The 26,879-nt window shown below is 38.8% G+C and overlaps 1 protein-coding gene across 2 annotated transcripts in view; it reads right to left on the bottom strand.

Annotated features, from left to right (window-relative positions):
• gabbr2 (gamma-aminobutyric acid (GABA) B receptor, 2) overlaps window positions 1-26,879 on the bottom strand; it is a 316,006-nt gene that overhangs the window by 123,397 nt on the left and 165,730 nt on the right. For both annotated transcript variants that reach the window (XM_041807934.1, XM_041807933.1), the window contains one exon: window positions 10,563-10,664. In XM_041807934.1, the coding sequence (XP_041663868.1) occupies window positions 10,563-10,664 (102 nt within the window). The remainder of the gene's footprint in view (window positions 1-10,562; window positions 10,665-26,879) is intronic.

The following is a 26,879-nucleotide window of genomic DNA, read 5'->3' as shown; positions in this document are numbered from 1 at the left end:
GCCTTTTCACATCTGCATTTGCCATCAGCAGCAGCCATCTGTAAATTGGTCATAAGGTTAGCTTCAGATCACAATTCACCCCGTAGAGATCTGTCTTTACAGTTAAGATATTGTAAACAATGCATGCGCTACTGTTTGGGATCATTGGCAGTACAGCGGGGTTTGGAGGGTTAACTGTGATTCAAAAGCCACATATCAAATCTAAATCAGCCAAAATGTCTGTATGGGTGAGTAGTGCATCACAGTCATCAACATAAAATGAATTAAGAAAAATAAAGCTTTTGTAATAACGAGCAAAGGTGGACTCACTCTCACAAATATACTCCCAAAATCAATTCAAAGCCATCCACACATCTCCCTGAGCCACGGGGCTCACAGCTCTACTGCTCACCTGACAGGTATCAATCATTTTGGCTTGGGCTGATTTAAAACAACTGATTAGCCAGGGTTTGTATCAACAATTAGAGAGTGTAGCATTAGTTCAGGCAGGCAACAGAGTCAAGCGCTGCCGTATAGTTCAGATCAGCTGAACTCATGCAAGCTCCCATCAGTTGACGCCCAGCTGATTCGCTCTAAGCACGCTATTGACTAAATGCACTTATGCTGCCATAGTTAAACTGCTCTAGCCTGGCTAAGCTTTGCTGTTCCCTCTACAAGCTGCTATTTGCAACCCTCCTCCAACCCAGCATCTCTTTTATCCTGCTTCTGACTTAATGTCATTCTTTCTTCACTGATGTCTGGCCTGTTCTGACTTTTGTAGTCACAAGAAAGGCAGGAATGTGTGCTGTTCCTGCTCCAAGTAGGCTGGTCTCAGATCTCAGAACAACCACACCACCAACTCTAGATACCAGCAATCAGTGCAAATGAATAAGTGCTAATGAAGAAAAATATTTACAACCACAATGGTGTGTTTTTTGACTGAGTGATTCTGACTGAAATGCCATTTTCTCCATGCCATGGTACGATTAAACACTAGACTGTTGCCTCCACTGCACCCCACATTTTTAATATTTAATACTTTTAAACCAAGATCCAGGAAACAGAGTTAAAAAAAAACTGTTAATAACAGTTTTTGCTGACCTCCTGAAACACAGAAGGATCATGTCAACCCTTAGCACAGAGCTTGAGGAGACAAGATGGTCCACGTCAGGCTCCCAAACAAAAATACTGAACAAATTAAAAGCAGACAGACCTTAAATCTCACCAACTTGACTTCAGAGCGTTACAGGATGGAATTATTAATAAATCACTAAATTAAATCAGCATTGCTTGTTTAAAAGAAAACCGTTTACTGCAATTATTAATTATTACTTGCAGTGCCTGCTATCTAGATATTTTGGTCCAACTGATGGCCTGCCAATATGGCAACCCCAACAAGTCTCACACTGCACTGTGCAGCGATGTCAGTTTGCTGGCTCTTTACTAGGAACCAACATCTATTGTAAAGCCTGTTCTACATTTTCATCACTATTTCTATCAGTACCTACAAAGTACTGTTCATGTGATCTGAATGGCTAACAAGTTGGCGGGAGGCTGAGGCAACATTAATTCAGATCGTCTCCATCCATAACAACAGAGACATCAGTGTCAGAAGACAGAATTGACTTCTCTACAAACCAGAGAGCAGCGATTTACATGGGGATTCAGAGCACAAGGCCTTGTGATTGACTCTGTAAATAATTCAGACCACCCGGTTGGAAGTGCAGCATGTTTCACAGTGGGAAAAAAGATCAGGCTCTGGGGCCAACAGTCTGTCATTTAGTGCACAAAAGCATGCGTATATAACAACACAATCCTGGGCCTGCACACACACGTATACAACTTGTACACAAAGCAGATGTGTCAAAACACAAACACACATTGTAGGAAAAAATTGCCCCAAATCTAATCCAATAACACTGACACAGTTTTGATGAATCTACATCTGGTCCACAGGGCCGGAGGTGATGTGTGATGCATGAGGAGAAGTCTGACGCTGCAGCAGACACACTAGTGACTCTAGAAGGTCAGTTTCTCATTCAGCAATATAAAGGAAATCTAACGGCAGAAAGAATCGATGATGCTATTGAACACTGAGGTTATTGTTTTGGGGTTTGTTGCTGAAAGTCACCTTGAAATGGGATCTTATTCTTTTGGCAACAAACTTAAAGCTGAGTGTTTCCTCTGATAGTGTCGTGTACTCTACGAGCCACTTCAGTTATTAAGTGTTCATTTCTATCTTCAATCGATTGGGCTATACATTTCAAACAGCTGCATCCTTTACCTTCCTGCAACTTTATCTGAGACTTTTTTGAGATGCAGTTATAAAACGGAGCTCTCTGAATACATGTTTTATAGCCGATGTGGGCTGAACTCTAATGAAAAATTCAAAGGACGGCAGCTTTAAAAATAACAATGGAGTGACAAACGCACCAGCTGTAAATCCACTGAAACTCTGGTGTCCTGCCTTTCCTCTCTGGATAATGAGAAGCCATTATGAATACAGTTCATGAAGTCCTGCACCCGCAGGCAATCTCAACCATATGTCATGCATCCGCAGATCAGAGGGGGCAACCAATCACTGTCATCTTAATTCCAATTCCTTCAGGCGGTTAGAGAAACAGAGCTACCCAGGAGCCAAACATTGCAGATATTCCTCTGAATAGATGGAAGGGACTGAACAGAATAGATAGATCTTAAACCAATAAAGCAATTGGTCTTTGGGGATAGAAATTCCCTGGTCGATTTTAAGGTTGATAAAGCTGTTCTTTGTTTTTTCATCTGGGACTGCATACTTATGTGGCATCAATAGGCCTATGCAATGGAGATTAGAAGGATGCTATCTAAACAAAAAATAAATGTAACAACCTCATACAAAGTCAGCAATTATTCTTGTCTGAGATGTCATCTACTTAGCTCTAATGAATAGGCTTTTTCCATACTAAAAATGCCATTCATATTTTTTTTCATTGTGTGTTATACTGGTGAACATTGATAATACTGATCCACTGTGAAATACCAATATCGGCCCAATAATGAAAGTCAACCAAATATCATTTGAGCTCTATAACCAGTCATTTCAATATGGTCTGTGTACTTAGCATTCTGCTTGCTCCCACCAAGAGCACATGCCTTCACACACTGGATCTGCCTCCAAATTAGAGCAGAGCTGTTGGATCACAAGATCACTGGAGAACGACGCTACGTGGAAATTGCAAAACCATAATAACAACCATTAAAAACTAAGAAAAATGTGTAAACATTAGGTCACCTCATTTTGTCATAATTTTGCCTCTACCATTGCTGACATAAAATAATCCTAACATTTCCATACAAATGTAAACTCAGTGTCCTTTACAGAAGATTGAAACGGACACAAAAACAGAAACAAAGAAACACAAATGATTCAAGAAAAACAAAAAAATCCAGGCATAATAACTAAAGAGAGGGGACACACCTTGCACCAATCTCTTCAGCATTTTGCATTTATTAACGTTGATGTCTCCTACAAAGGAGCATATTTGAATTCATTCATTCATTAACATGCATGGGTTTGAGAGAAAAGCTGTGTTTTAAGGCTACTTTTGTGTTTCAGTAGACCTCAGGTGAGCAGAGGGCCGCACCACCAGATTCAGTCTTCATTTCAAGTTCATTCAGGAGGCCCACGCCTGATGATCTGAGGGTTCTGATTGGATGGTTGTCAATAAGGTCATAAGAGTCAGAGCTTCACAGAGAAGAAGTAATATTTTGAATTAAATTCTAAAGTGAACCTGAAGCCAATGAAGATTTTTCAGTACAGGTGTGATATGTTCTGTACCTCAGTTTAGAATTTTATTTATTTAATTTTTTTCTGGCAGATCCATTTCCTGTTTGAAACCACACTCAAAAATCTGGAAAAAGCCTTAGTTGTTCTTTTCGTTTTTTCCCCTTTTTTTGGGCAGAAAATGGAAAAAAACTGAAAAATGAGCTGTTTTCTCATTTTTAATTTTAACCTAAAATAGAAAAAAGGGAAAAACAAGCCATTTTCTTGCTTTTCATTTTGGTAAAAAAAATAAAAAAATAAATAAAAAAAATGGGAAAACAAATACTCATGATTTTGACTTTAATTTCATATTTCAATCTATAAACTTATAATTTGTAATCTTATCTCATTTATTAGAGATAAAATTCATAATATTGAATTTTTTCTCATATTTTTACCTTTGAAACTCATGATTTCAAATTTTTTCTCATATTTTGATGTTTAGAACTCACGATTTTGATTTTTTCTCACATCCTTACATTTAAAACTCAAGATTTTTAATTTTTTTCATATTTTTAACTTTGAAACTCATGATTTTGAATTTTTTCTCAAATATAACCTTTAGAACTTAAGATTTTGAATTTTTTCTCACATCTTTACATTCTGAACTCATGATTTTGACATTTTTCTCACATCTATATATCTAAAACTCATGATGTTGAATTTTATCTGATATTTGACCTATAAAACTCATGATTACAATTTTATTTCAATTATTTTTTAAGTGATCTTTAAGACTCACAATTTTGAACTTTAACTCAGATTTTGATCTTTAAAACTTAAGACTAAATTTAGACTCATATTTTTACCTTTAAAATTCAAGATTCTGACTTTCTGTCAGATCTTTACCGCATAAAAACGTTACTTTGACTTTAAATTCCATGTCTTGTCCTTTTGAACAAATAAATTTGACTTTTTATCTTTTTCTTTTTTATCTTTATCTTTTTATTTTGAGCCTTTAAACTTATCATTTTGACTTTGTTTTAATGTAAGACCATACTTCCAAATCTGGCCCCTGCTATGATTGAGTTTGACCCTCCTGCTTTAGAGTATTAAAGTAAGTAAAACCAACTCATTGTGAGTTAAGATCTGCTTAGTGATTGAAAATGCTCTGACCAGGATTTGAACCAGGAGCCCTCTTGCTGTGCGGCAGCACCATAACCCCCAAACATTGTGTTGTTTTTGAAATTGACCAGATGCTCTGGGCGTTCTTGTTCCTGTTTGGGTCCATCTGCTCCATGTAGACTGACACACGCTGGCAGTGGGTTTTGCTGAAAATAGACCCAGCACCTATGTCAGCGGAGGGCACTTCTGCTGTGAAAGATTGACTAGAAAAAGAGCCTTTTATTTCGAAGTGTGCGACACAGATGGACCCTTTACAATCAATGTTATTGTTTCACTGTATATATGACCAATACTCACACTTTCAAACAGCAGAGCAGTGCAGTCTGAAGGCTGATCTAGTTGTGTCAAAGCCACAAAGCATGCTGGGACATTGTAAGAGTATTGAATAGAGCACTTAGTGTTGCTAGCAGCTCTGGCATGTGTGTGAATATGTAAGAAAGGCAGTTAATGACTCTCATCTTTCCTGGGGTTCATTGTGGTGGTGTTTTGACTTTGTGTGGATGTGCCTCAGTGTGTTTATGTTTGTCACATGTCACTCAGGACTAAACTTCCCCTGAACCAGACTCACTCAACTTAAATAACTCCAGCTATGCCAAAGGACCCTGACCTGAGAATAAATCCTGTCCTGCGTGGAAACAACAGGAGGAGATTGTGTAGTTGTGAGGAAAGCCATGAGTTAGTGTTGTGTTAGCGCATCACGCTCCCGCTGTGGCACCACAGGGACTGCTTTGATGAAACTGGACCAATAATTGTTCTCATAAAGGGTGAGGTGTTAAGGGCAGCCTGGACTGCTTTAACTGTGACAGAGCTGTTGGTAATTTTATGACGGTGATTTATATGTGATAATGGTTTGAGTAATGTTGTTCCTCATAAGCCCAATCAGGCGCTGTTAAGGCTTATTAGGCGCACACACAAACACACTGAACTAATGATGGTCTTTTATGAGGCTGGGAGAGATGTGATATGTGCTGCTTCTACCTCTGAACCCTCCTCCTGTCGCTTTGTTGTGATTAATGCACGGTTAATGTGCTATCTTCAGGTGTGATCAAGTGCACACACTCACAGCATGTTTTATGGGAGCGTCTGAACACTAATTGATCCTTTGTGAGCAATAAATGATACGTACACTGACCAACATTTACCATCGTTATCTGAAATAGAATAATTAGGGCTCTGCCTGAAAAATACAAGTAAGACTTCACCACAAAATCAGAGGATCTTGTTATAAAACCAGGGTTTGTGGCAAATTAACAAGCGGTGTGTTTAAACCTTTGGAGTCTCACACTTCAAATTCAGCCTGGACTGGGATGTGTGTTGCTCGTCTACAGTGTGAGACTCTCGCTAAAATTTGTTGCTATTTGGGGAGCAGCAGAGGTGCTTTATCAGTCTGGAAATAGAGGCGAGAAAACAGCAGATTATAGGAACAGCAGCATTTGTTCTGATGATACTATCAATACCAGAATGTAGGAAATGGACAAACTTATAATGATAATATCAATGTAAACCATTTGTCCTGTTCTGGTCCTGAGTGTCCACGGTAAAATATAAAATATAGCATGCTAAATCAGTCTGTATCTGAGAGAAATGTGAGAGAGATTAATACAACATACAGTAGGGACCTCTGGAGGATATTTCTGGGCTGTCCCCTAAAACCTTTTTGATCTGTAACATACGTATTCAAAGGTCACATTCTACCTCTTTAAGACCATTTTATATTGGCCTCAGAGGTCCTATAAACATGCCTTTGAAGTTCGTTTCTTAAAGAACACTCCAGTATTGGATTTTTGCATGCCTAAAAGCCCCTCTGTTAAAGCCCTGCTCAGCCCTGTTTCTGTGTTTGTGGCTTTAAATGTTAATGAGCTGTCTGACTCCACCCCTGACCACGCCCCTCTCAGGAAATGGATGTGGCTCTCCTCTCCTCCTCTCAGCTGCTGAGAGGAGGATCAGGAGAGGAGGGCAAAACTTTCCCCCAAGCCCAGAGGGCAAAAGAACCTGGGGGCGGGGCTAACTCCCCACATGACATCATGAGTGGAAAATCTGTGCTTGTTTCAGCCTTTTGGGTCCCGACCCACAAGCTGAGAATCTGATGTGGTTTAAGATGTTTAACTGTTTGAGTTTATTTTGTAATGTCTCTTCTATATTTGTTATTGATTATGTTTATGAAAACATGGATGGTCTTGTAAATTTGCTAAAGCTTTAATGCTATAGTGGGTTGGTTCCCAACCTTAGGTCTAGCCCCCAGAGGGCAAGAGGCTTTATCTACACTGATACTTGGATTTATCCATTTAAATTATGCTAATATGGCTTTTCTTAAAGTTTAGAAATAATTTTTTGGAAGAACACAAATGTACCTAAGGGCTGTGACCACAGGTGTTTTTGTTCATCTTTATTGCTCTAAATTAATATGACAGATAGAGTTCTTTGAAAGGTTCTGCCTTTACTAGATCTGACTTTGGGCTATGGGCGAATGCCCAGATAGATGTGAGATAAACTTTATGGATAAAAGGATTCAGATGCTTGACCATTATACCAACAGAGACTTACATTACATTGTAATCAAATACATGTACTTTAATATAGGGCTGAACCCCTTGTGCAGCTCTAACAACCTCCACTCTTATTGGGAGGATTTCCACAAATTTTGGAGAGTTTCTGTGGGAATTTGTGTCCATTCATTTATGAGGTCAGGCACTGATGTTGGACCAGAAGGCCTGGCTCACAATCTCTGTTCCAGTTCATCCCAAAGGTGAGGTAAGGGCTCTGAACTCATCAAACCATGTCTTTATAGTCCAAGCTTTGTGCACTGGGGCACAGTCATGTTGGAATAGAAAAAGGCCTTCACAAAACTGCTGCCACACAGTTGGAATCATAGTGTAGTCCAAAATGTCGTCAAGATTGGCCTTTACTTGAGATAGGGGGTCAAGCCAAAACCCTGAAAAAACAGCCCCATACCATTATCCCTCCACCACCAAATGTCACAGTTGGAAAAATGTCAAAGGCAGGTCATGTTCTACTGGCATCTCCCATATCCAAACTTGCCAGATCTGACTGCAAAACAGAGAAACGTGATTTGTCACAACACGACACGTTTCCACTGCTCCACAGTCCAGTGTGGGTGTGCTTAACACCACTCCATCTAATGCTTGGCATTTTACTAGATGATGTCAGGCTTGCATGCAGCTACTCAGCAATGGAAACCAATTCATGAAGCTCCTGCCACACAGTTTTAGTGTTAATGCCAGTGCAAGTTCAGAACTCTTCAGCCATGGAGTTGCTGTTGTTCCTTAACTCTTCCACTTTCTAATAATTTCACTTATAATTGACTGTGGAATATCCAGCAGGGGTGAAATATCACCAACCATCTTATTGCAAAGGTGGCATCCATCACAGTGCCACTTTAGAACTCAGAACAACCCATTTAGGATAACAAATGGAGATGCATAGGTGATGACTTTATACACCTGTTGCAACAATCTTAATTCAATAGGTGTGGCTGAATCTTTGTCCATATAGTGTATATCTTATGCAGTGGATATTTAAGACAGTATATCTGGACATAAGGGACAAAAGGTCAGCGCAGGTCAGAAGACATGAGGGGATGAGGGGTGATGTAGAGATGAATTAGTAGTGAGTGATTTGAATAAAGGCCTGATCATGCAAACAAAAGCTGGGACCTGAAAAATTAATCCCAGACTTCATTGGAGGCCAGTAAATAAGATGGGAGTGCTACGAGTTGACCTGCTGGACCTAGTTACCGATCTTGCAGAATAATTTGTAGGTGTCTGAGAGAGAATTTACAAACAGAGGTGAAAAGGAAAGCATGAATTAGCATGACTTAGTGCTAATTTTTTGTGTGTGGGTTTCAGATTTTCCTTGGTTCATTCAGGGTGATCTCGAAAAAAAAAAGGTTGGGAACCACTGCTGGATGTGTAATTAGTTTACTGTCTTCTTGCTTGTCTCTATGCAAATTAACACAGGCATATTAGAAGTAAGACTTTTTCAATCAAACTCTTGTTGAAGGGAGATTTAAGAGCTTAGAGCACCAAGCATTTCAAACGATGGAAACCAGATTGAAATAAATAGTCCTGGGAATTTTAAAGCCTGATTAAAAATGAACAATGTTTAGGAATAAATGTTAAAGTGAAACATGAACTGAGGGACCTTTGCATCTTTGTGTGACAAAAAAGTTCAAAAAGAAATAGACCGTCCCCTCCTACGTCATATCTGAGGAGCAAGAACACCGAATGCACGATAAATAATTGAATTGTAATAAATAATAAAGTGTTTTGGACTTAATTTAGTTTCCAGGACGTTTCTCATGTGGCCTTCTATTGAGTGCAGCGTCCCTAAATCTCACAAAGCTCTGTTGTATAAAAACGGGTGCTTGCATTGTTCTCTTATGTTTGAACTGAGGAATAAATTTGATTGTTCTGAAGGCGTTCATACAAGAGGGTGTGTGAGTCTGCCTTTGTTTTCTGATGCTGTTTGCTTGTCTTGTCAGGGAAAATAAAGATGAGCGATTAAAAAGAAAAGAAAGCGTAGAAGGCTGCTTCACCAGCAGAGATTCCTGTCTGCTTTAAATATTCCAGCTGCATCACAGATGTGAGAGTGCTATTTGTGGATCCCACAGTGACGCCATGGCCCCCTTTTATCCCCACTGCCTCGGTGTTGCACACAGCACTGTGAGGAGGGAAACGACTCCATGATGAATTCCGTGTCCCCCTCTTTCCCAACATTTCAGTTGTGGAAAATGCAGGCAGACCATTGGGGTGTCATAGTCTCCACGCCCTCCTCACACCATCCAAACATGACAAGCGTTCCAGGCAACGCTGTGATTTGCATATTTAGAGTTGATCAAGGAAGGATGATGTCAGCTTATGATGAGCAACATGTATATTTTAGGAAGAGAGCGCTTATCTTCCTGCTTCTTCTCAATCCTTCTGTCTTGTCATCGCCCCTCTGTTGTTTTTTAACTGTCTCCATCTTACATGTGCTGCTTCCTCTTCAGCTGTCATCCTTTCCCTCCTGCTGCGCCATGTTTGCAACTTCCTTTCTAAAAATATGTACCCATAATCCCTACTGATGACACCTCATATCACATGTATGATTTACTTGTAGTTTTTCTACTGTAAACAGTCTGAGGTGCTAACTCACAGAGCTCATACAGTGGTTTAATGAGGCAAAACACATCTGTGATTGCTTTAGGAGATAGTTTGGATGATTTCGACATCGCACTTGACTGCATTTACATCACAACCTTCATGCTTTTTTACCTCATCCAAACAAGCGCTGATAAATCCATCAAAGCCAGAAAGAAATGGCATAAAGATGAACAGGTCTGGCATCTCAATATTGGCTAAATCATTTTGTTACATCTCATTTGACTCAGAAAAAAAGATGAGGAGAGGAGCAATAATAGCTTCCTCTTAGGGCTCCATCAGCCTCATTTAGAGCTGCTCAAGTCAAACATGGGAGACGATTCTTAATGAAAAATATTCATCAGCAAGGACTCATACTGGAAATACAAACACATTGGAGGAGACTTCCCGAAATGTAACACTAAAATCAATATGACCCTAGACAGTTGGTGTGTGATTGTCCCGGAATCACTCCTCTCTTCAAACTCGGTTAGATGGGATAATTGAGCGCAACTTACCTTTAGTTTCTTGACGTTGACACACGGGTCATTGGAGAAACTTTCCGTATCTGCAATTTGAATGTCTGCTTTCTCCAGCTCATTGGTCAGATCATTCCTCACCTGTTAGACAACAGAGGGGAGGAAAAAGGGAGATACTGATGAGCAAAGTCTATCCTTGCTTATTTCTGTGCAGGACAGTTATCCAATCTCCTTTAACAGACAGACCTCAATCCATCTGTCCACATGAAAATCCATACTTGGAGGTCTGGATTTTAAGCATACTAGAAGGTGTTTTAGTTTCTGTTTGTGGTAAGTTTGTAGTAAAAAAAAAATTCGGCTTTACTTTCCCGTCAGAAAAACACTTTTTCTGGCATTGCACCACAACAGGAAGTCATATCTGCTCCTCCAGAATAGCTGAAAATGTTCTCTGTATCATGTTCTATTACACTTACACTGACTTTAAGTTTGATTTTTCTTCTACTGTGACAAAAGCAGAGAAAATGCACACTCAAACAGTTCAACCTCATGAGGTGCACAACCAAAAAGACTTCAAAAAAACCCAAAGAGTTGGCACTGTGAAATATCCTTCAGGTTTATTTTATTACTGAGCTTTGGAAGCAACAACAGGCCACAACATTTCAGCACTTTGCTCAATGTCAAAATGTCAAAATGTAGCTTAAACTCCTAATATTGACTCATAAGGACTTAAAAAAAAAGAAACAATTTAAAAATTAAATAATAAAGGCAAGAACTAGAACTAACAGCTTTTGCAACATGAGATGTTTAAAATGACTATATCAAAATATAAAGTAGAAATTTTAAGCCATCAGCATGTAATTCTCTCTGGAGTTTCGCTTCTCATTGTCAAATAATGCTGCTCTCACAGAAGACAGCATGCTACCATGCTGCCCATCCAGAAAACTCTACTTCCTATATGTGCTTTTTTTTTTTTTTTTTTTTTTTTTTTTTTTTACAAAACGCAGTAATCTGTAAAATATGCTGCAAACTATGTTAGCAGTAGTGCTGTTGGAATGAATTTCAGGCATCAAATACAATTGGAATACTACAAACCATAAAAACCCTAAATATTTGAAAGCTAAAGTCACTACTCAAGGAGAGAGGAGGCACAGCAAAAGGGATGTAACTAGCCCATCACTGCACACACCATCAACGGCACGGCTCCACTAAGTGTTGTTGTAAAAACAAGGATTTAAAAATCTCAGAAAGACGCTCGACCCAAAGGATGATTTGATTGGGTGGACTTTTTTGCTGAAAACCCCCCTGCAAGAGTCAAACATGTCAGAGAAAAAGGTTGACCAGTGGCAATGTTCAGCAATGTGACCTACAAATTCAGAGCCTACCCTCAGCCCACAATTCATAACACCGACTGTGAGTTCAAAAGTTCATGCCTTCAAATGAGCTTTTCTCTCGATGACCACACAGGAAAGCTCTTTTACTGAGATCTAAAGATCCTCTCATGTCATGCAGCTTGTCAGAAACTGGTCCAGTCATCAGCACAGATGATGGACTAATGTAATCAAAGCTGTGAGTCTGAGCAGGAGGACTAGACTGCACCTAGCCACTGGTGAGTTTTTGTGTAGATTTGCCTCACCCTTAACCAGGAAAATAATTATTATTCTAATAATCAACAATAATAATCATACTATTGAAGGCCTGTGTTGCTGCATTTTTATTTGTAAAAGCTTATGAGAGAAGTCATTTTCAAAATAAAGTGTACTAAATTTACCTTGGTATTGATTTAACCCTTTCTGCATACAATTTGAAAAAAAAATCCAATAGAAGGGTCTATTTTAACCTTCATACTGGAGACATTTTATGCAACAAAGGGCTGAATCAAACAACAATGCACAATGTGCTTGCTTGCTATTTGGATTAAAATATTGCAGGGTATGGTACATATATTTGTAAAGGAGGTTTATTGAATGTAAAAGCAATTATTGTATATATTTTCTGTATGAGTAATGCATTGCATATTCACAGTACAGGTTTCAAAATTATTGATAAATCCAAGACAGTGTTATGATTACGGTTGTGAAGTATAGTAAAATTTAAGGGGGAGGATTTGATAAGTTTATACTTTCCTACTCCTTTTCACTCATGTAAACTGAGATGTTTAAGAACCTACAGTTGCAAGTTACTGTTTTCATTTGCTGATGTTCACTTATTTGTATTTTCCAGGTGAAATCATGTCCATGATGCTGCACTTCATCTTCCTTGTTTCTGCTTAAAGAGCTGCCAGGAACTCCATGTGTGTCAGTAGTGACATATGGTCTTCAACATGAGGACAGCAGGAGAGGAGAGAACTCTGGGGCATGGAGAATCAGCTTTAGGAATTCAGAAAACCAAGCTAAATGTAGAAAAGGCAGCCATATGATAAAACAAAGAGTGCATTGAAAGCCTTAATATGCTGAACTCCTTTAAGCCGGTGATTCTCAAATGTTGTGGTGAGGCACACTTGAGGAAAGTCCAGGTGTTCCTTGGGAATTTCTACAGCCATGATTAATCCTGTCACTGATTAATGTAATCATTGTCACAATAATATCATTTTAAAACTTGCAATTTCATAAAGTATCAAACAACTGCACAACCTCTTAAAAAGCTAACAGTTTTCTCTGGTATTGCTGGTATTTTCTAGATCTGCCTTTATTTCATACGTACATAACTTGGGTAATTAGGTGTAAAAATGCTAGATAACAGGTGCAAAATGTTTTGGATTTGTAACAGCCGATTGCTTTGATCAACACCTGTGAATAAGGCAGACACAGCTGAAATGTATGCTGCAAAAACATACATTTTAGAGTGTATTTGTGTACTCCAGTTGTTTCCAAATGGTGGAGACCAGAATTGTCTCTGTGTGTGTTGTGGATTTGAACAACCATGTATTATTACTACAACTGTACATCAAATAAGCCACAAATAAATGCATGTTAAAGAGAAAGTTTTGCATGAATATGGAGATGGTGTGCCTTGAGATTTTGCTTGCTTGACAAAATCCAAACATAACAGGCCTACAGACGCTTGTTCTTAAAAAAGATCTATGTGTAAGACTATCCATTTTTATGACAATGTCAGGGGTGGAAAGTAACTACTTACATTTACTCTGGTTACTGAATAACTTATTTCATTTTTTCATCTTTATGTACTTGTACTTCTTTTTTATTTTTTTTGAGATTTATTTTTGGCCCTTTTGCCTTTATTAGATAGGACAGTGGATAGAGTCGGAAACAGGGAAGAGAGCGGGGAGAGGCATGCAGGAAAAAGTGCCATGGGCTGGATTCGAACCCGGGTCGCCTGCGTACATGGCGCGCCCACCTACTTATACTTTTTAAAGTACTTTTTAAAATCACTACTTTTACATTTATTGCAGTATATTTTTTGGGGGGAAGCATGGTTATTAGTTACATTTTAAAAAGCATAAAGTACTGAGTAAAAATGAACAATAAAAGCCAAAACGATGAGGTCTAAGCTTTCTGCCAACAACAAAAAATGGATACAAGGATCACAAGTAGCTACTCAGTACTCGAAACTTTCAATGACTTACTTGTTATTTTTACTTGAGTAGATCTATAGAGCAGAACTTTGACTTCTACTTAAATATATTTTAACCAAACTGTACTTTTACTTGAGTACAATAGTCTGGTGCATTTTTTACCTATGACAGTGTATTAGGGCCACTCTAGAAAATAAAACAAAGAAGATTTGTTTATTTTCAAGAAAAATGAAAGTTTATAAAGTCATTAATTTACAAGAAAAACCCACCATTTTTTAGCTTTAAAAGTCCTAACTGTATGTCAGCCAAAACTTTGATTTTTTTTTTAAAGAGTGGAAATGTCAAAAATCCAAACACTGTTTTCAGTTTGATTTCATGCAAATTTTGAAATTTACAATGTTGTAAATTTATGATTTAAAAAACTTGACAAGTTTTAGATTCTAGTGTCAAAATTGAACACTTTTAAACTTTTATATTTTGATTTTTTTTCCTGTAAATTTATGACGTTTTAAACTCTGAAACTCCAAGTTTGTCTGCTTGTAAAGCAGACCTTATAATCCCCCCAAAATTCTATTTTTTCACCAATATTGTCTACCTTTGTTGCACAAAAAAATCAATGGCTCATCTTTGTGATTTTATCTTTTAAAATGGTCCCAATACACTGTTATGCATTATTTCTTTTTATCATGATTTAAAGAAAATTTGACAACATCAGACCCCAAACCCCAGTTGGAAACCACTGTTTTAGGTCATTATCAAATCATGTTTTCACATAAAGTTGAGTGACTGCGGGCTGACTGGCTAATTCAGATAAATAAAGTTTGATAAAACGGTAGCAGTCTCCAAAAGGCAAAAGCAAAATGAGAGGATCAGTTCATCAGAGAACATTCTGCTGGTAGTTTCCTTCAAATATGGTCATGTTTCCTTTTCATTGAAAGTTTTCAGTTCTATAAAAATTAAACTGTCAATGCAGTTTTCAAGAATGCATTTGAATTCAATGAACATACCTCAGTATATGCACAATGTACTAAAAATAACTCAGATAAATGAATGCAAAAGCCATGCACTAATGTGTGTCTTTTGTATCTTAAGCTGTGGTCAGAGAGGCAGAAAAATATCAGAAGTCTGATTTAACTCACACTGTTTAAGAAGAGTGGTGATTCAGTTTATATCTGCCACAGGGATATGACTTTTTTCCTGGAATAACACAATAAAGCACTAAGAAAAGTTTTGTTTCCACATTATCTTAGCTGGCAAACTGAAGCCTCTCAAGTAGCTGAGATGTTATTTTAATGTAAATATTTCTGCAGCAGCTGTACATCAGCTGTGATGTACTGATTCAGTGGGATGGCGGGTAATGGGATCAAAGGGGGGGGGGCACAGAGAAGGTATCCCACTGTGATGCTGAGCTGAAGGTGTTTTATCATACAGCTTCTTACTCCCTCTCATGCCTCAAAAACACACACATATGATTCATTGCTCTGACTCCTCTCCTTAGAGCTACAATTTTAGAGAAGACCTGTTTTTCTCACTGAAGACATTTTGACTTGTCAGAGTAGGAAAAAGCAAGAGTGTAGCAAATACCATTCTCGATGGCTGTGTTCCATTTATGTGCTCTGGACAGAAATGGAACATTATTTATGTCACACCTATGTGTAATAAGCCATGAATATCCACTGAGACAGAGTCTGAAATTCACAGATACACTGTTGATATCTCCTCTCTCACCGGCCAGGCCATTCCAATATCCTCCGGCCGTGCCCCGCAGCCATCGGCCCCTCTCCCCCCACCCGAGAGTTTGGCATTAGGGCCCTAGTTCAGACATCAGAGAGGGTGTGTGCTCAGATGGGCATGCCAGATTCAGTTGGCAGAGAGGACATTTAACAGCTAACAGATGAAGGCCCTGTTTGTTTGCCCTATATTTGTTTGAAAATGTGCATGTGTGCCATGGTTTCTATCCATATTCATGTGCCCTACATATCCCTTTAAATACATATTGGTATCCCACTTAGAAATTAATGGAATGCATTTATTTATATACATAAACACAACTGCACCAGATATCTTCAAACTTGGTTTTAGTTTTGATAGGGCAGGACGGCTTGGAACAGCTTGGATTCATATCTTTGATGAAGAAAGATTGCCAAGGCAGAGAAAAGGCATCAAAATATCCAAGAAACTTTCATGTGGCATATCCTTCTTGTTGAGTTTTAGGGTGTGGTAAGCTAAAACCAAAATAAAGTCAAGTTTCAACTCAAAATAAACAGTCAAGTCTTTCAGAGGACAGCAGGTTGGGGTCATTATGAAAAAATGATACCTGAGATGGTGGATTCCAAACATGGGACCTATTTAAAGATGTTTTAATCACACTTATGTCTTTAAATACTTATAACGGAGAAGTTGCAAAACCAATCATTAACTTTTCCATCTCTTTCAGCCTTAGAAGAAATTATCATCAAGAACTGCAATAGAAATGGTTTAATCTTTATACTAGAATTGGTGTTGTGCCTGTCTGTCTGTCTGTGTTGATTTGCATGCCACACGGTTGCTCCAATTGTCCTTGAACCCTCTCAGAAGACTTCCTGGGTGTTCTGGTTCAAAACTGGTGCCATGAAAAAAAATCTTAAATATGTACCTAAATATGTCCTATAAAATCCCAAAATGTTGCGCTGAGCCCCCATTCAGTGGATGTAGGAGCTGGGAATGATTTCACACCTAAGTTGAATGTGTTCCATTTGCCACAAGCTCATAAAAGCAAGGGACAGAGCCGGAAAACAACTGGACACGCCCACAAGGAGGAGATGTTACACCTGCTCCACGAAATCAAAGTAAGCTCTCTTTAAAGCACTCTTCATACAAACATTGAATATGGGCCTGTCCCCACGCAGCCAGCATCACTCACCAGTTGGGTCATGTGAGTCTAGCTGTCTTTCCATTACCCTTAGAAATGCGCAAAAAAACTAAACAGCGCAATAAAACACTGGTAATGGAAACACCTGAATTGTAAAAAACCTTTCAAATATTGCTAATAAGTTTTTGCTTTCATGAGGACGTTTTTCAGATGTTTCAATATAGAAATGTATTTCAAAAGTGCAATAGAAAAACACTTTTTCTGCATTTACACGTCACAGGACGTAACGTATGGTGTTACATCATTAGTCCACTCTGAGAAAACATGGCATGGTACGTGTGGACAGAGGAGGAGACCGAGACTTAATCATAACCCTACTAACACGCAACAGGTTTCCTTGCAGCGGAGTATTGTGAGATGAGATTTTAAGAGAATTGCGAGGCTTACACCCAAACTCCCTTCAATGAAAATGCATTCAAAGCGCAGTTGTACTTAGACAAAATTTAAGAAATATTGCTTTTATTTAGCAAAAAATTGTAAAGGAAACCCAGCTCCAGAAAAAATTGTGTGCTCTTAAACTTTGTAAACAAGTCTAAAGGCACCACTTTAACGCTTCCCTTATTGTGTTGTTGGCCCATTACTACAAGTGCACTGGTGCCCAGAGATGCTGAGCCATCATGCAGTTGTAATAACCCCTTTCCAAATCAGCCTTATTGCATCTAACATCTAATGATGCGGATGACATAAATAGAGCAAAGATTAGCCTTCTGTCTGTGAGAGCTGATGGAAGTGTGCTTCAGCTTTTATGACCCATGAACTTTCCACAGATCAGGAAACAATTTCACCTCTTTATGAGTTTAAAATAAGTGAAGTTTAAATAAGGCTGGTAAATATAACTTTGACATTGCTATTACCAAGCAATAATTAGGAGTAAAATGAAAGTGTGGATGCGGTAAGTCCCATTGTTAAGAATTAATACGTTTGCGGTGAATGACCCTCATGATAAACCCTGGGGTCAAAGGATATTCATTTTATTCTTATTGACCTAAAACATCTTTTGAGGATGAGCTACGACAACATTATCAGTGATACTGCCTCAGGAAGCTGCTGTGGAGGGGGTTTTTACGACTCTAGTGAAGTTAATCATGGTGTACGCTGTGACTGCTGTTGTGCCACTGTGCAAACCAAACATCACCACCCATTCTAACCCACTTGACCAGAACTAAAACCCTTGCCCAGCACTTACACTAACCCTTACTGGAAGTGTAATCTCCTTTATTTTGAAGGTTTTTGCATGTGTTTCCATCCTGACAGTGGTAGAGGCTGGCAGCAGTGGACTGCAGGGGCAGGCATGCTTTCTCCTCTAAAAGGGCACCCTTGAGGGCACTCTATAAATATTTTTCAGATGGAAGGGAATCCTAGATCCTAAGATGGAATCTCTAAGGTACCTTTTACCACGTTTTCTCCACAGAAAGGGAAGCCAAGTGGGCGTCTTATCAAGCCTGCTCCACTGGAATGGCACCCTGGAGGGAGCTTGTTGTTTTTTTTTTCCAACAGAGGAGAAATATACATTTGGTGATTTCTTTATCAACTTGAAGGGTAACTTCGAGGGCATTGAATCAAGTTGTCCACTCCGGATGGCCATCATAAGGTACCTCGTATCAAGTATTCCCCACTCAGCCAACTTGGCATGTTTTCAAGTACTCTCCAATGAAATGGCACCACAGGGCGCTTATCATGTCTTATCTGTTTCTCCACTGGAGGGCAACCCTGGAGGGCACTTTATGTTCTTTTCTAACTGGGCAGCAGGGTTCATGGTCTAATTTTGCTATTGGCAGTAGCTAGGAAGAGACAAGAGTCCCCTGAATATTAAGGGGGGCTTTATGATGTCCAATTAACTATAGGAGCATCTTAAAAAGAACTTTTTTTTTACACAGAAAGAAAGTCGAGGTCAGATAACTTTTGATAAGAGCATTTCTAAGACACTGGAAAAAAGGGAAAGTATCGCTGCACAAATGGCCAACAGACGTTGAGGTTGGGAAAACCAACTACAGGAACCACTAATACCAAAGTAACACAATTAAAACTGCGTCTGCTGTTAGAGTGAGTTATTACAACTATTTCATGTAATCAAATGGAGGATTGCTGCCTCTAAAAATCAATAAGTCTGAACAAGCTCAACTTTATTTCCCTCATGTCTGCTGTCATAATCGCCTCCTTCCTTGGTACTCCAGAGGGAACTCTAAATCATTCTGAACATCACTCACTCCTGTAAACATTCCCTCCAATGAACTGCTTGCTGAGCTGAAACAACAGGGAGGCAGGACTGGATCAACACAACCAGGTTTTGCTCTTGAGGAACAATCGGCGTGCTGGCCTGAACAAGGTTTAATGTCCTGTTGTTTTTTGGAGTTGATCTAAAAAGGCTGGCTGCCGGGATGCAAAAAGGAAAGAAGCTAACAGCTCGGTGTTTGAGGAGGCGTGTTGGAGGCAGTTCACAGGCGGAAGGAATAACAACCTAGAATCCCATGCAAGACGAGACCTACAGATGCCGTGCAGACACAGAAACAAGCACAAAAGCGAACAACATAAAGGCTGACCGACACAGCTATTCAGGGCTGAATTAAAAAGCCCTTCTCACATGAGGATTGTTTTTTTTTGTTTGTTTGTTTGATTCGCTGTTTTGTCCGATGAGATGGGAAAGGACAAATCCATCTGTGTTCTGTTGGATTGAATGTGTTAGATAGAACAGGGGAGATGGAGGGCAGGGAAGGGAGACAGATGGATGGAGGGGAGGTAGGAGTTAGAAAGTGAGCAGCTTTACTGTGTAGTGAAAACATTCCTTCATTGTTGGGGGCAGCCTGGGAATCCCCGGCAGTGAAAACAGAGGAGAAATAATCCTGCTGCCCTTGTAGGCATAGTAATATACAGATTCACAAGAACACACCCACATGTCGTGGATGAAATGTTAATTGCACTCTGTAGGATGACTTTAATGTGAAAGAATGATAATATTATTAAATCATTCTGCTAGTGTGCAGGTATAATGTATTTACCTGAATCATAAAAAAAGGAATGTGAAATAATGAGATAGGACACTGATATTTTTGGTCTCTTTTTTGCTCTAAAATCAAGATAAATAATAAAAAGCAACCTTAAAACTCATCTGCAATTGTGTGAATAAGCCAAAGCCTCTGGCTAACTTTCAGGGTTCTGGATTTAGCCAACTGTTACCATTTAAGGACACCTGGAAGGACACCTGGCGAAGACTTCCTTCCCAGTGAGCTGCCTTTGTTTTCCTCTCCAACTAGCTGCTTATGAGTTGGAAATGGGGTTTGGATTTTTAGCCGCAGTTGCATGCAGTTTGCAGACATTTTTTAACAAATGTACAGTGCTTAACAAATCTATTAGACCACCTGTCATATTTGTCTCAGAGACCATCCAGCATCATGAAGTGCTTTAATGCGGACTCTTTCATTTTCAGTGAGCTCTCCACGTTTTACCATTTTGAACAGGAATGGGGAATTTCAAACTGAATTCCCCTTTTTATACCCAAATTTGAGCCGGCTCACTGGGCTTCTCTGAGAAGTCAGAAATTAATCAAGCATAACATTCAAGCACTAAAACTATTTTTTTTCTGTTCAGGAATGCAAGTAAATAACTATAATTTGACATATTAATCAAGAAATAATAATCTGCTTTACTATTTTTTCAGTTTTTTTGTAAATCAGTAAATTTGAAAATTTATGGATAACAATAATAATGATATTTTAGCATTACAAATATCATTTGGGTTAAAGAGCTTCTATATATTGGTGTATTAACCATTGCAGAAACATAAAAAATGACTTTGGTAATTACCAATGCTGTCAATTTAGGACAGATGTGGCATAAACCTTACTTTGGGTGGTGGTCTAATAAATTTGTTAAGCACTGTATCTATTGAATTTTCAGCATCATTACCAATATTTGTGGTGCAAGGCAGTAGACTAATGGCCAGTATCAGTATGACAGGACATCACACTGAGTTCCACTGATGTCTAATATGAAGATACTGTAAGTCTAGATTTATTTTTGCCAAAGCTGGATTCAAAACTGATAGACATGTGGCCAAAATTGTTGGTACCCCCTGTTAAAGAAAAAAAAAAAACTCACAATAGTCACCAAAATAACTTGAAACCAACAAAAGTTATAAACTCAAACTCATAAAACTGGCCTGGACAAAACTGATGGTATCCCTAGAAAAGCTGTAAAAAATTGGTTCTAGTGGCATGTTAAACTAAGGTGTATCCAGTAGTTTGCATCAAAGGTGTCTTCAAATGTGTAATCAGTCAGTCTGCCCATTTAAAGGGTGAAAAGTAGTCACTGTGCTGTTGTTGTATCATGGTGCACCACACTTAGCATGGACCACAGAAAGCTAAGGAGACAGTATTCCCATGAGATTAGAAAGAAAGTTATAGACCAGAATGTTAAAGGTAAAGGCTATAAGACCATCTCCAAGCAGTTTGGTGTTCCTGTGACTACAGCTGCACATATTATTCAGAAGTTTAAGGTCCACAGAACTGTAGCCAACCTCCCCTGACGAGGTCGCTAGAGGAAAATTGATGACAAATTGAAGAGACGGATAATAGGAAACCAAAGAGCCCAGAACCAAAGAGATTAGAGGTGAACTCCAAGGTCAAGGTCCATCAGTGTCAGAACTGTTTGAGCCATAGTGGACTTACTGGAAGAGGACTGAGGAAGACTCCACTGCTGAAAGCGAATCATAAAAAATCCAGACTAGAATTTGCCAAAATCCATACTGAGAGGCCACAAAACTTGGAAAACGTCCTTTGGACAGATGAGACAAAACTGGAGCTTTTTGGCGAGTCACATCAGCTCTATGTTCCCAGATGCAAAAAAATGAAAAACAAAGAAGACTGTAGCTACTGTTAAACATGGAGGAGGTTCGGTTATGTTCTGGGGCTGTTTTGCTGCATTTGGCACAGATAGTCTGGAATCTGTGCAGGGTACAACAAAATCTCAAGACTGTCGAGGCGTTCTGGAGTGAAATGTGCTGCCCAGTGTCAGAAAGCTTGGTTCTCCAACAGGATAATGACCCAAAACCCACAGGAAAAAAATGCCAAGAATGTCTAAGAAGAAAACATTGGACTATTTTGAAATGGCCTTCTATGAGCCCTGATCTAAATCCTATTGAAACATAAAGTCTGGAGAAGGCACCTCTCAACCCTGAGCCAGCTGGAGCAGTTTGCTCATGAGGAGTTGGCCAAAATACCTGTGGACAGGGGCGGAAGTCTCACTGAGAGTTACTGAAATTGCTTGATTGCCTCAAAAGGTTGGGCTACAACATTAGCGTGCTTTTAAAATGATTCTGTTGAACCAAAATTCAAAAGCAATGTCGGATATTCATTAGTTAATTTTCAGTAAATTCTTAATTATTATTACTTTTGTCAGTTTCAAGTTATTTCAGTGATCATTGTGGGGTTTTCTTTCTTTAATGGAAGGGTACCAACAGTTTGTGTGTACAAGGTTCTATCAAAATCTCCACAAATAAAATGCTCCCCCTGTAAGGTGAAGTAAGGCAGTGGTTCCCAACCTTTTTTCCTATGAGGCCTCCTTACTTGAATCGTAGAGGAGCTGAGGACCCACATAAACAAGAGTTTATATAAAATAGCCCAAAACAAAGGTTTTCTTATCAAGAGAACTACTCATAAGGGTTTTATCATTTATTTAGGTAGTACAGGTAAATACCATTTTGGCAACCTCAAAGCAGACAGAGCCTTGTCCCCCCCCCCTGAAATCTCTGACTATTTGTGGAGAAATTTTATCATCAGTACCAGTAACCCTTTTGTCTCTACCTTTAAGAAAATAAATAAAGGAAATGTTTTATATTTCTGCTTGAAAAGTTTATGAAAGAATTAGTATGTGATTAAAATAAAAGCTGCTTTTAATCAGCAAACTGCTCCAGTCTTTTATTTTGCAAGATTAAACCAAAGTAATTACAGCTGTGATTAGTGATTTCCATATGAGATAGGACTTTCTTTCAAAGCATATGTGCTGACCCAAACAATTCAAATAACTGCTGGCTAAGCTTGGCATTAAAAATAAAAAAATACTTTCCCCTAAAAACTTGACTCATGTCCTACAGGCAAAAGAAGAGCGACTGCAGAGAGTATTCTTCTGCGGTGTAACTGGGGGGTCTCTGGTGATTCACATGGTACCACTGTATGATACGGTGAGACAGACGGTGGCTGTCCATCATCAAATCATTAACGCATCATTTTCCAGGCGAGTCTGCTTGTTGCAGGTGTGACAGCATGTGTTTATTATGGTCACACATAGTTGAATGATAGCAGGTGCTTTTTATCACTCCATCAGTCTGTTTGGGTTGTTTTTCCTATGTTTAATTGCTCTTCATGCATGCACTAGTAGATTAACAACAGAGAGGATGCACATTCTTATGTAATTTGGGGGTTTACAAATGTGGAAATGTGATTGATTCATGCACACATCTGTCTCTTCTACTGAGTGCTATTCAAATCGGCATGCAAATCCCGGAGTTCAAGCCATGATGCCAGTCATGAAAAAAAAAAAAAAAAAGTAGCGTGGCAAATGATGGCGCCTCATGACAAGCTCTGGAACGGCTTTCTCCCATGGCCTTACATGCCCCGCACCATGGCATTCTGGAAAGGAATTCACACAACGTTACATGGATATCTGTTATGAGCAGCAGCCGGACATAAATGTGAAAAAGAAGAAGACAAAAACATGAAATTTGATATTTTAGGATGTCGGTTAAGGGGGGAGGAGGTTTTGGGAGTGACTTAAATTTATCAGTGGTCGTGGTGGGATGAAATACTCGAGGACACGGTCCTAATCCTCCTCTCAGTCAGGTCTGTCATCTGACTAACTGCTGATGGCTGCTCTGTTCCTGGGTGAGCCTTGTTTGTCTGCCAATCTCAATAATGTTGATTGCTTTGGGTGTGGGTGTGACATTTGTGTGTGTCTATGGCTTGAACACACAGCTCAACACTACTAAATATGGTGCTTTTACTCTTTTTCTAACACAAAACATGCCCATTAATGCAGCAGTCCATCTACACCGTCGGGGTGTGTGTCGGTCCATGCATGTGTGTTTCAATGGGGTCTAAAAATAGAAATGGCATGCTGGCTTTAGCTTACAGGTTACACTCCTAGGGGACACCAAACTCTATGTGTGTATGTGGCGTGTGTTCCCCTGACTGAATCCTTAACAAGAGTTATGTAACATTAAACTTGCAAGCAGTCTCCCTGGGAGAGAGAGGAGAGAGAGATGGCAGCACTGTCAATAGCATCCTCCTAATTATGAGCACATATGCATCTATGTGTGTATTCATATGCAACACTGTGTACACATACATATTAATGATGTCCTAAATCCAAATCTAATTCCTCAACAAGGCTATGTAGCTGATGTAATTCTATTTTCTTTTAATTTTTAAGCCTCTGCATCATTCATAAAGATAATCCACAAACAATTACTCTGTTTGTTTTTCTGAAAACAAATCAAATACCAGCAAACATTATTTTGACATTTAATAATGCTGCACTTCGTCCTCCCCTAAAGGCAACCGCTGGTTTACATTTATTTTAACATAATTTAAAGATGAAATTGCAGACACATGATTAATCTTCAAACGGGTCATTTTGGTCAGTGCACAGTTCTGTTTATGTTTGGTTTTGTTGTTTTTTAAAAAGGGGATGTAGTTTCAAATCCAGACTTTTGGAACTGATTCTCTCAAGATTTATGACGTGTTTTATTTTGCAGTGATTTACCACATTTATTAATTTAAATTTATAGTGCATTCAGAACATGGACGGGCAACACATAGCCCTCCACCTCACTCAATGCAGCTCCTCAAGTCAACTTAAAATACCAAAAATGTGAAACTTTAAGACAAAAAGGAAAATATTTCCCATGAAAAAATGCAAAAACAGAAACATTTCATTTATTTTCAATTTCTGTTCCCTTTTTTAATGTAATTAAAAACAAATCTGTAATTTTTTTCTACTTCTTTGATTGTGCTTTTTGATTTATCTTTATCTTTTATTCTAAGTAGATTTTAAATTGATTTGCAAAAATATATATAAGTAAAATATCAAGTAACTCAATGGCAATCAAAAAGCTGCTTGAAATTGATTTACTTCTGCTTTTCTCATCAAATTAACTATTTTTATTTGCACTTGAGTTTAAAAACATAAATGCTGGTTTGCTGAATGATCATGTTAGCAACATATTCTTCTTCTATTTGAATTATTAGTAATCACAGGGTTCAAATCAGAATATGCAACTATCTGTAATAATGTGGCCCTTTGGTATGGGCAGTAAAATTATTGTGGCCCTCTTGGTAACCAAAGTTGCCCATCTCTGACTCAGAAAGTATTCAGACCCCTTACAATTCTGTTATGCTGCGGCCTGAAGCCACACACGTTTAAATTATTTTTTTTTCTCTATTAATCTACACTCAGTACCCCATAATGACAAATTGAAAACATAATGATTTTTTTTTTTTTTTGCAAATCTATTAAAAATAAAACCTGAAATGTTCCATTGACCTAAGAATAGAAAACCTCTACTTAATTCTTAATTGAAGCACCTTTGCAGCAACTACAGCCTCAAGTCTTTCGGAATATTGAGGGATTATCTGTCATCAGGGGGCCATCGTTCCACAACCATTTTCAGGTCTCTTCAGAGATGTTGGACACGGTTCAAATCAGGGTTCTGGCCGGGCCATTCAACTTGATGGCCCAATCTGAGGTCCTGAACACTGTGGAACTTGTTTTCCTGGAGGATATCTCTGTACTTTGCTCTATACAGCTTTCCCTCAACCCTGACTAGCCTCCCAGTCCCTGCTGCTGAAAAACACCCCCACAACGTGATGCTGCCACCACCATGCTTCAGTGATTGGAAGTGATGAAGGGTGCCTGGTTGCCTCCAGACATAACGTTTAGACTTGAGGCTAAACAGTTCAACATTGGTTTCATCAGACCAGATAATCTTGTTTTAGAGATTGTCAAGATTGTCAACCTCTGTAGCACAAAAGAAGTGTACATACAATCCTGGTCTGAATACATATGTCAGGAGTCTGAAATTGTTTAAGACCACGGATATTTAAAAGCTTTTGGAAGGCTTCCCGAAGGCTGAGAAAAAACAGTATAATGAGAAATACATCAGATTAAAAAAATTTTTGAAATATACGTGAACAGAAGGGGACATGTGCAAACAGGATGTCCCAACAGCATGTGAGATGAGTGAGTAGCATTGACAAAACCAGCCTGATTGTCCTGTTTGTGCCCTCATATCCTGCAACTGACACGGTGCAAAGCAATGCAGCGCCACACACCATTTTTGACCTCAACACCTTGCATCTATTTTTAATTCCTGTTGTTCGCATGGACATGAAAAAAGCATGAAGAATGAGGGAGATCAACAAGGTGCTGGGAGAATTCAACAGATTTGTTTTTCATGATTTTCTTCAGCTGTTTTCCTCAGCAGAGCTTGTTAGCTTGTTTTTCAAGGAGTGTTGAATTACTAATATCATAATCAGTGTTTTATATGCTGTGCCTCGACTTCTGTTACCACTGGGGCAACGCTTCATTCAATGGCTCATCAATACAAAGCAGCACATTTCCTTTTCTCCACCTTTAAAATACAAGTACCACACATTGGTACTGTGCCGTATCTGATACTGCCCCCAGACACAGCAAGGATGCAACAATAAAGAAGTCATTTCTTTTTTATTCTTTGGAATGTCCAAACAATATCAACTTCTTTGCATCTTATCAAACACTTGTCTCACTATACGCTACCATAATTTCCAGACTGCACTGAAAGCAGACGTTCTCTGAACTTGACAGAGGATTGAACAAATCATGAGGTATGGTAGTGATGCTTGCATATTTGTAAATCAGGATTAGAGGCCAATCTTGTGGC

Source organism: Cheilinus undulatus, linkage group 16, assembly GCF_018320785.1.
Source record: "Cheilinus undulatus linkage group 16, ASM1832078v1, whole genome shotgun sequence".
Lineage (NCBI taxonomy): Eukaryota > Metazoa > Chordata > Actinopteri > Labriformes > Labridae > Cheilinus > Cheilinus undulatus.
Note: the sequence above shows the minus strand (reverse complement) of the source record. Positions and strands in the feature narration are given on the sequence as shown.